Source organism: Cucurbita moschata, unplaced genomic scaffold (genome assembly GCF_002738365.1).
Source record: "Cucurbita moschata cultivar Rifu unplaced genomic scaffold, Cmos_1.0 Cmo_Scf00013, whole genome shotgun sequence".
Classification (NCBI taxonomy): domain Eukaryota; kingdom Viridiplantae; phylum Streptophyta; class Magnoliopsida; order Cucurbitales; family Cucurbitaceae; genus Cucurbita; species Cucurbita moschata.
The window spans coordinates 2,108,375-2,118,903 of NW_019268529.1; the positions used below are offsets into that span (position 1 = coordinate 2,108,375).

The 10,529-nt window shown below is 35.1% G+C and overlaps 2 protein-coding genes across 2 annotated transcripts in view; one reads left to right on the plus strand and one right to left on the minus strand.

Annotated features, from left to right (window-relative positions):
• The window catches only part of LOC111451734 (probable calcium-binding protein CML20), a 7,413-nt gene extending 5,398 nt beyond the window's left edge, over positions 1-2,015 (minus strand). The window contains exons 1-4 of the mRNA XM_023092265.1: positions 1,883-2,015; positions 1,417-1,534; positions 1,297-1,333; positions 1,191-1,218 (exon numbers count right to left, since the gene is read on the minus strand). Of these exons, the coding sequence (XP_022948033.1) occupies positions 1,191-1,218; positions 1,297-1,333; positions 1,417-1,534; positions 1,883-1,885 (186 nt within the window). The 5' untranslated portion in view covers positions 1,886-2,015. The remainder of the gene's footprint in view (positions 1-1,190; positions 1,219-1,296; positions 1,334-1,416; positions 1,535-1,882) is intronic.
• Positions 2,016-9,710: 7,695 nt separating this feature from the next.
• LOC111451708 lies at positions 9,711-10,509 on the plus strand. The gene is made up of 2 exons (XM_023092227.1): positions 9,711-10,264; positions 10,425-10,509. The coding sequence occupies exons 1-2, from the start codon at positions 9,785-9,787 to the stop codon at positions 10,449-10,451; spliced, it is 507 nt and encodes a 168-aa protein (XP_022947995.1). The 5' UTR covers positions 9,711-9,784; the 3' UTR covers positions 10,452-10,509.
• The last annotated feature ends 20 nt before the right edge of the window (positions 10,510-10,529 follow it).

A 10,529-nucleotide genomic window follows, 5' to 3' on the forward strand; every position in this document is an offset into this window, starting at 1 on the left:
TTTTTTTTTTTTTTTTTTTTTTTTTTTTTTTTTTTTTTTTTTTTTTTAAAGCAACAATTTCATTGATGATTCAAATTTACAAAATGGATGTAATACCCATGATGTTTACAAAAGAACTTTGCAATTTACAATGGAGGTATAGCTATATGAAGTAAAAATATTAGACAGTTACACTAAGATATAGCTTGGTAAACATCATTGTCGAAGAGTTTTGTATAAGTTTGTGTCCTTTCCGTGAATATTTTGTCTTTCATTTCTTTCTCTCCATAGGTTCCAAACGAAAACCATGATGAGGCTTTTCCATAGTAGGACTTTTACATTCTTGAAGGGATGGTACATTAAGGTGATGTCCAATAGATCCTTTACCTCCCAAGTTAATGTGAGATGCCATTCAAATATATTGAGAATCGTAGTTTAGAAATTCATAATGTATGTGCATTGCATAAATAAGTGGTTCTGTGATTCGTTTCCTTTCTGACATAATGGACACCAATTTGGAAATAGAGTTATGTAGGGCATCCTTCTTTTAAGATTTTCTCTTGTGCTAATATGGTTTTACGCACTATTTTCCAAAGGAAGAACTTCATCTTTTTAGGATAATTTTCTTTCCGTACTTAGCACGATATTTATCAAACTTGGGATGCATTTATTTCAACTATTTAGTGTTGTCTTTATCTCTTTAGTTTTAGTTTTTTTTTTTTTTTTTTTTTTCTTGGAGTCCTTTTTTGTAGTTAGTATATATCAGACTCCTGTATCTTTTGGACTTGTTTTTTGTATGTCCTTCATTCTTTCCTTTTCATTATGAAAATTTGATATCCTACCAAAAAAGCCTTCTCCAAAACATAAAAACCATCCTTTCGAAGGCTTAATAGCAGAAAATAAGAAACTCAAGGTTCTCGTTCTAAAAAATAAACAGGCAATTCACCCTGAAGGACATAGCACCACCATTACGCCCTTACTGCTTACATTCTCAATAACAGGGAAAAAGGAATTAGCTATTTTAAATTAATCTTATTGTGACGATATAAAAGATCTGTCCAAAATGTTAAGAATCAAGGTGGGTTCTACAGATGAATAAACTGATGATTTCTGAAAAAAAACTTATCTAATGGTAGACATGCAACGAAATGGAAAATGCACAAGTGCCAACAGACTTTATAACTTTAATAGGCCTAAAGACATGGTGTTACCTCTTCAGTCATCTCAAATCCAAGAGCCCTGTCACAAAAGATAAATCACCTAAAATTTCATCATCTTTTAGCTGTCGTATCATGATCCATTGTAATATATTCTTACCTCATTGCCACATTAAGCTCTTTGGCATCAATAGTCCCTACCCAAAAGTAATAGACATACAACTGAGTACTGATCCATATACACGAACAAAAAAACAGTAACAAGCAACAATTTGCTCACCAGAGCCATCAGTATCAAATAACTCAAAAGCTTCCTTAATCTCCTGCTTCTTTTGGGGATTTAACCCATGACGTCCTTTAGGCTTTTCCTTCCTAGAAACACCTCTGTATAAGCTTGCCTACAATGGCGATTGCAAATTTAAACCAAAAGAAACGAGACATAATAATCAAACCCAATTTACAGCATAAATCGAAGGAGTTGGCAAAAGAAGCAGTCGCTCAAATTTTCATTTCCTAACAAAATCAAAGATTTATACCTAAGTTCCAAATATCAAAAACTCATACAATTGACCTAATCTAGCAGAGAATGCAACACAGTCCGAAGATTATAATAAACAAACATGGCCTCAAGGTCGCTAAGATCGCATCATATGCAAGAATAGGACAAGATCGAACAACAAATTGAAAAAATCTTCAAAAAAAACAATACAGAGAAGAGGGTCGGGACTAGATTTCGAGCAACGCACCATGGTATATGATGGTGCAGCCCAAGAAAGAGATGGAGAGAGTGTAACGTCGAACGCTTTGAATGGTATTGTATTACGCCCATCGAAACGTCCAACTTAATCGGGTTGTCTTCACATTGGGGTCGGTCGCTTTTGAGAAATGTCACAAATATCATTGTCACGATTTAAAATTCAAAATCTGGAAATTAGGAAATGAATGATTAAGGTCCAAGTCAAGTTTGTAAACATTGTTATTTAAAAAAATATATATGATGTCTACTGGAAGCTAAGCCAAATCCAAGAGCACTTCTCACCCGAAGCATGAAGGACAAGAAGACAAGGACAACCGTGCACACTAGACCCCCAGGCGGTCCGGCCCATCCTCTCACCCACAAACACATGCCCATGAGAACGGGGCTGGGCTGTTGCATACGCAGATGGGCAGACGTCAGGCGCTGATGGGCTTGTGTAAGTGGGCGGTGGGCAAGCATGGGCGTGCGTATGGACTTGTAGGTGTGCTCTTTGGTGTGTGCGAGTTGTGACTTGTGTTTAAAGAGATCCGTATGATCAAAAAGTTCTTCACGCCCAAGTTCATGATGTTGTTGCATTTATAAACAAAGCTCTTAAGGAATATACACATTATATTTCGTAACATTGAAGGTTTTAACTCCATCTACTAATATTACATTCCATCATTAGCATAATTTCAATATGCACGCAACAATTTCAATTTTAAATTACAAGAGGAAAAAAAAAATGTCTTGACAATACCATAGGTGATAAGATAATTCTAATACTCAGTCTAACGATCCAAATTTTTGTTAAAACAAGAACTATGGATTCAAAGAAATTAACATCTCTTTCTACAAAATTCGGATTAACCAAGAGATAAACTAGAATTACATTATTTCTTTACATCAACGATCTAGAAGTAAGATTTAGGACCTTGTTCTAAATTGAATTAGTCCACCATCGAACTTGATCAAGAGTTTATTGAATGACTCGGACTCAAACTACCCAAAAAAAAAATTGCTTAAAACTTACCAATGACAAAAATAATGTTGAAATTTCTAAGGATGAAGGTCTAACTAGAGAGCTTAATTTCTTTTGTAAAAATATATGCGTTACATACTATTTGTGAGTATTTAGGGTCTCTAAACAAATATTTCAGTGTAGGTATTTATGGTCTCTCCAAAAGAAAAAATGTTTCAACACTACGCCCACTCAAAAGTTAGTGATGATGATTAGTAAGTTATTCTCCACTACCTTTAAATGTCTAATAAAAGAGAAGTTATTATCATTTTGACAAGTGACTTGTCAACCTTTCCACTGCAACAAATTATGAAAGAAAATAATAAATAAAGTTCGCAAAATTAATTATCAATCAAATATTATTTATAGCAACTCGATACTTACTTCAACCGTGCGAATATTCACTTACAAAACTCCAAAATAGTCTTTTCTCAATTGAATCAGCTTGTAACACATAAAAGAGACGTTAAACCAAGTCTATCCAATTTTGTAGATTAAGAATGAATCTTGGTTGAATCTTCTTAGCCTTGAATCATGTAATAGGTTGAGTCGAAACATTTGGAACACCATGATCCTTGCCAATAGATTTTTTCCTTAAGGTCTCTTAATCATGCCACAAACATTTCAGGGTGGATGACAAGATCCATATATGTTGTTTAGATTTAAGGAGGTTTTACTGTATTTTTTTTTTTTCCATTGGACTTCATTCTTCGGTTCCTTCACTCGCATATTCAATCTTTACTTGGTTTCACTCTTGAACAAGAGAACTAGGCAAGCTGGGTGAGAAGAAGAAGTTATAGAGAATTCTCTTTAAAGATTATAAATTACATTCAAACTAGGTTCATTATGGTATTGATGGCCATAAACTTACAACCTTTCAATCAGTCCTAGGTTACTATAAGGTTTATTTTCAAGATTATAAATAATCATTTATGTAGTTGCTTTGGACATTAAAATGAAAGTTGCATATGATGCTTTTTTAAGCTAGGAGATCTCATTCATTTATATTTCTTTTATTTAGATTTGCATGTTAGAGTAATTCAAGGTAATCTTGATGAAACGATCTTGTAGACTAATTAGAGTCACAAATTTAAAAACGAGTTTTTTTTACTCTTGATCTTAATCATCAAAGTAATTCGTTCGAAAAAAATTTCTTAAATCGATTCTTATCGCTTTTAAATCATTTAAATATAAAGATATTATTTTTGAATAAAATTGTTAGTAATATTTAGTGGAAGAAGATGGTTTGAAGGAGGATGTGGAAGATAATGTAAGATAAATAGGTTTAAAAAGAGAAGAATTATAACTTTGAAGTGGAAATAGTGGGAGATTTGAAATGGGTAAAGGACATAATAAAGAGCATTAAATAGAAGGAAGAGTTTTGAAAATATTAAAAAAGAAAAAGAAAAAGGAAAAGGCAATAACCAGGGGACAAAAAACAGCAAACAAATATTGAGGAACAACTGTTGTGATTTGAATACTACCATTTTTCTTTTTTAATTTTTTGCACCACACACCTCATAGCTTTCCCTCTACTCTACTCTACTCTACTCTACTCTACTCTACTCTCTCTCATTCATTCATTGTTGCCTTCCTTTGACTGGTCTTCCCTCCATCCACGTGACTATGACAGCCTTCTCCACGTGTCCCCCTTTCTTTTCTTAATGAATTAATTAAATAATTATATAATATTATGCAAATAAAAATATATTTTGTAAAAGAAAAAAAAAAAAAAGGAAGAGAGGAGGATAGGAAAGTTGCAGAGATGTAAATGAAAAGACAGCAAGTGGTAGAACTAACAGTGGCAAAGAGGGAAGCATCTCTCTCCTTCCCTTCAAAACTTAAAGACTGTTATACATCTTCCTTCCTTTATTACTTACATTTTTATTTTTATAAAGAAAAAAAAGAACAAATACATTTTGGCATTTTCCTGTCTGTGTTTTGGTATGTACTCTAAAGTTGAAATGATATGTTCCAAACCAACTTCGTCTAACAACACGTTAAAATGGTTAAGGAAGAGGGGGGAGGGGGAGGTGGTCCCCCGTGTAGTATGTGTGTGTTTGTGCAGCAGGAAATTAAGTTAGGCAGGTCAAAGATTGGTCAAGCTGACCCTAATGCATGCCATCGCCAAATCCCCACCACCACCTGCAATTCTGCCCCCTCCTTTTCATTATTACTCCTTACTCCAATTGGTATATAAATAAGTGATACTATCTCTATTCGTATAAATTTTTTTTAAAATATAAAAAATTAAGTTATAAGAATTTATGTTGAAAAGTTAGGAAAGGTGCAAGAAGTGGGAGTGGAGAAGAGGGTCGTTGATTCATCTCAGGAACGCGCCCATTAATTCCATCATTTATTCACTGTCCTCTTCCCCCCGCCCTTCAATCGCCAGGCCCCACCTTGTCACCCACTTCTTTCTTTTTTTCCCCTAAAACATTCCAACTCCACTTTTCTTCCTTCAATGTTATATAGGTATGATTGAAATATCATGAATCTGTACGTTCGTCGTCACGTTGTTTATGAAACTATTAATTCTTATAAAACTGATCTCATGTGTATTGTATGTCCATACGATTATAGATTACTTCTCTAGTTATGCAATATACGAATACTTACATCCACGTTATTATTCATGTACTCTCTTTTTTTCTTTCTTTTTCGAATTTTAGACGGTGGGCATGCATTTATCCATAGTCAGGCCTAGGGAGTACCTTAATGAGTCCACGTGCTACTCTTATTTTTTTAGGTAAAGGTAATATATCTCTATACAGATGATGTGGTCACAATCAAGGCCATGGAACGAGAATTAGCTCAGTTGCATTCATGTCTGTTTTAGCCATCCTTGGGATAAATCAGAACATTGTTTTTATTTTTATTTGAAATCATATTATTTATTTTTTTCACTAGGTTGCTCATAACATTATTGTTTTAAAAGAATTTTTTTATGAACATTCCGCGACACTGTTTATGAAATATTTTTCTAGATTTTTTTTTTTTTTTTGGTACATGTTAGGCATGTAGTGTTATTCTCATAGAGACGAAAAAAGATGTACCCATGTATACTAGTGAAATGTTGCAAAGAGAAATGACCAAGTTGGCTTGGTAGACAATAAGATACTATAGGCTACTATGGATATAGACAATAAGAAATGACCAAGTTGACTTGGTAGACAATAAGATGTATCCATGTATACTAGTGAATTGTACCCTAAAGATCTCATGATGTGCAACAACATGGCCCAATGACACAAATTACATCACAAGGAATGCATGAAACTCTGAGCGTTGGTATTCAGACTATGTCGCAAGTAACACATGAAGCCCTAGACATAGGTATGTAGATTGTATCACAAGGAACACATGAAGCCTTAGATGCAGGTATCGGACTATATTGTGGAGACGCATGAAGCCTCAAGCATAGGTCAGGATTGAGTTGTTCACTGAAGGAGTGTCTAAGGGACAGTAACCAAGAACCAAAAACTTAAGATCTCAGAACCGTGGACCAAAGTCCATAGTACAAAAATCATGTGTCAGGGTGAAAGAAAATGACGTTAAAAGAAGAAAGCAAGAAGAAAGCAAGTCATCTCGAAGGAAGTTAGAAAGTTAGAAAGTTGAGAATTATGGTTGAATTAAGTAATTGAGGTTTTCAAAGCTTGACCCATGAACCTACTTCAAATTCTTAAGATGATGGATAGAATGATCGAGTAGAGTTGAGGTAGACCGAGTCATAGATATGCGAACTGCTTGACCCATGAACCTACTTTGAACGCATTAGTTTCCCTCCATTGCATGAGCTAAGGAGGTATAAGTGATTGTGGTTGTTATGAGTGATTGTGAGATCTTTTTCAAAGACATAAAGTTGTAAGTTCCCGGAGGAGTGAGTAAGCCTACCCAAGATGGACCCCACTTTGCATTGTCTTCTATTTGAACTTGCAACCTGTGCGTTGTTAGGTTAACATTCTAACCAATTGAGCTATTCAACTTCACTTTTGATAGACTTGGCTTCTCCACAATGATATATCATCGGTAGCTAAACCTAGCTCTGATACTACTTATTGTTTCGAATCAAATTGGAGGAAATCGATACGGAGGGAAAAAGCCAAGAGACAATATTTTAGATTCTGCACTCAAGACCCGATAATTTTATTTCTTATTCAATCCACTCACATTTACACTCCACTAACTTTAATTGTTTGCTTTAACAAAATAATAGGAATCACTCTTAACCCAAAAATAGGGATTTATCTAACATCATCAACAAGATATATTGTTGCGCCTTCACTTCTTCTGCCACTACATTTGTGGATCGAAATTACTGTTTGAAATGAAAGATAAAGTTCTCTAGAGCCTAGACATCTCGAACCCCACATAATGGCTTGGACTTCTAGACATTTATCTTGTTAAATTGTACTACCCTCCTAGTTGGGGTTTGGGTCCCCACTTATCTCATGGTGAGGTTTAATCTGACACTTAAGCCCTCAACCCATTCTTCCATTTGGGCAACAGAGCCTATCGAACTATCCCTATGCTGGAAGCGACCAACACTTGTGGCCTTGTCTTCTAGGACTTCGACCTTAATCATTAACTCGCGGGCAGACATTGCCTCAAGGCAACTTGCCATCTCATTGATCCTACCGGCTTTAGCGGCAATTTCATTCATGCGAGATTTCAAAAGCCCCATTGTGTCTGGGAACTTCACTCATGTAGAGTAACTGCTCTTTAGTTTCAGCCAATCGAATAGCTTGGGACTTGGCTGGTTTTTTTTGCAATGGACATGTTTGTGTACAACTTTTCAAGGAGTCAACTCGACTCTAATACCACTTATCACAATCGCACTCTTGCGGTGGCGGGACAACGATTGTGTGGCACTTGTTCTAACCCAGCGAACAAGTCAGCCATGAGAGATTCGAACTTTGACGTATGCTCGAGTTTCGAGTCACATTTGAGAGAAATGTGTTAGAAAACGTGAGCGAGAAAATACGTTAAAAACAGTTTGAAAGAAAGAAATGTTATGAGTTAAAAGTAAGTGGGCAATAACAATGACTTTGATAGTATATAATCTGAAAGAAGAAGTGACAACTAGTCATATGCCCTATAATACCAAGATAGAACCAAGTTTGAGCATTTGTGATACATTATACGTCCCGAAATTGAACCCGAAAGTTATGAGTTCTTTTCCTCAAATTGATTCCACGAGGGTGTAGCCTTCAATCTTCTAAACATAAATCATGGTTCAATTTGCCATAACAACGCATAAATCTCCACGAATTTCATATCAAGCTCACGATTCATATGGGTATTTACATTCTTGTTTAATTGCTCGGTTACGAAGGTATAATTTTTTTAAAAAAAAATATTTTACATAAATGAAGCAATGAAAGTCATTTTTCATGATTTTTTAACTTTGTTAGATGACTTATAAGGGAAGTCATAAAAGACTCTCGACTTTTTGATGATTGAGAATGAGTCCTATATTGACTAATTTAGGGAATGATCATACGTTCCTAAGTAAGGAATACATCTTCATTGCTATGAGACCTTTTGAGTAAGCCCAAAGCAAAGTGATGAGAGTTTATCTCAAAGTGAACAATATTATACCATTATGGAGATCAGTGCTTCCTAACATAATATCAGAGTCATGCCCTAAACTTAGCCATAACAATAGAATCCTCAAATATCGAACAAAGAATTGTGAGCCTTGAAGGTGTGGTCAACAGTGGTTAAAGTGTCGAACAAAGGGTGTACTTTGTTCGAGGGCTCCAAAGAAAGGAGTTGAGCCTCAATTAAGGGAAGGTTGTTCGAGAGCTCCATAAACCACATGGGAGGCTTACAGTGTACTTTATTCGAGGGAAGAAGAATCATTGGGAGTAGCTAATTTAGTGAATAACCATGAGTTTATAAGTAAATCCGTGCTTCCTAACCTAGTACTTCAATGAAGTTTTTTATTTATTTATTTTGAAGTACAATGTGTGTATAAAATAATAACACAATATGATGAAAAAGCTTGTCTCTTTTAAGTATAGCATGAATAATATTAAAAATACAAAAATTTCTAAATTTAGAATTTAATTCAATAAAATTAAAAATGGAAGGTTCTAGTACACAAATGAAAAAATAAATAAATATTTTTCTCAAACACAATTAAAATGAATAGGTAGCATATTGAAGTTGGGTAGGTGAAACAAATGAGTAGCTTGAAAATAAATAAATAAATAAGTAAATAAAAACTTCACCATCATTCCACTTATCAAAGAGAAAAACAATAGACTTTTGAATTGCAGAGTCAAAGATTGGTCATAATTGAATCCCAATGTCATGACAAAACATCACATCATGGAATCCCATGCATGTATGTATACATATATATATATATATATATACACAATTTACTCCCTTTATTTTCTTTTTAATTAATATGATATTTATATGAATTTCCACCGAATTAATAATTATTTTACCATGAATTATTTAACTTTTGATTGGTTAAGAGATGGCTTAAAGCCATTGACCTAATGGTACATCTTACAAACCACAGGATTGACCCAAAAATCCACACTAAAATGTCAGTCAACATCAATACCACATTAAATTTTTGTTACTAAATTAATAAATTTAATTCTAAATATTAATATCGAACTTGAACGTATAAAAATGTCAGTAATTGTCTCTTACGTGGAAGATTTAAATTCTTATCTTAACGTATTCTTGATAAAATACAATATCTTAATAGAACAACGGGTCATGTCAAGAGGTCGAGGGACCAATTTGAACACATATAAAGGGGTAGGTATTGTAAGTAACATTGTTTGATCACATTCATATTCTCTATATTTTTCTTCCTTTCTTCTTAGCCATGTTGGCTTCAAATCTCTCGTGGCATGCTTAGACATGTATAACTCCGACCACCACAAGTCTCTCCACCGGCGAGCCCCGGCGAGCCCTCGAATCTCCTTCTCGAGCGACTTTGTCGACATCCAGCAATCCCTCAAACACCAAGAGCGGTCTGCTGCCGCCCCGGCCCCCGTCTCGTCGTCCTCCGACTTTGAATTCTCCGTCTCGAACTACTCCATGATGTCTGCGGATGAGCTGTTCTTTGAGGGTCGGCTTCTCCCCTTCAAGGACTCCCACAGGACGGCTACTACTCTTAGAGAAGAGCTTCTTGTGGAGGAAGAGGAAGAAGACGATGACGTGTCGAACCAGCGCCCTTCGAGAGGGCGCTGGAAGGGGTTTCTTGGGTTGAAAAAGTCCCATAATGCCTCAAAGAAAGGGTGCAGAAACGATGGGTCGAGTGGGAGCCGCAATGGTGAGGATGGGAAACGAGCATTTGGTTGGTCTCCTTCATCTGGCACAAGAGCTAACTCGTCCGAGGTAAACAAAACAACCAATATTATTCAATGTCATTATTCAAGTAACTCTCAACTGTTTCATACTATTTCACTGCAAAAATTATTCAAGTAACTGTTCAAAATCTATGTCTTCTCTAATATAAGCTTGAATATTTGATGTAGTTCATTATTGGTTGTTTCAGGTACAAAATGAAGAAGGATCAAATTGAAAAGATGAGAGAAGGAATGTGGAGAGCTTCTTGTTCAAGCGGGCTTTTTTTTTTTTTTTTTTTTTTTTTTTTTTTTTT

Excerpts from the sequence above, each read along its gene's own strand:
- LOC111451708 (XM_023092227.1), top strand. The coding sequence starts at position 9,785 with ATGTATAACTCCGACCACCACAAGTCTCTCCACCGGCGAGCCCCGGCG. Across the intron at positions 10,265-10,424 it reads CAAGAGCTAACTCGTCCGAG|GTACAAAATGAAGAAGGATC; the intron begins GTAAACAAAACA and ends TGGTTGTTTCAG.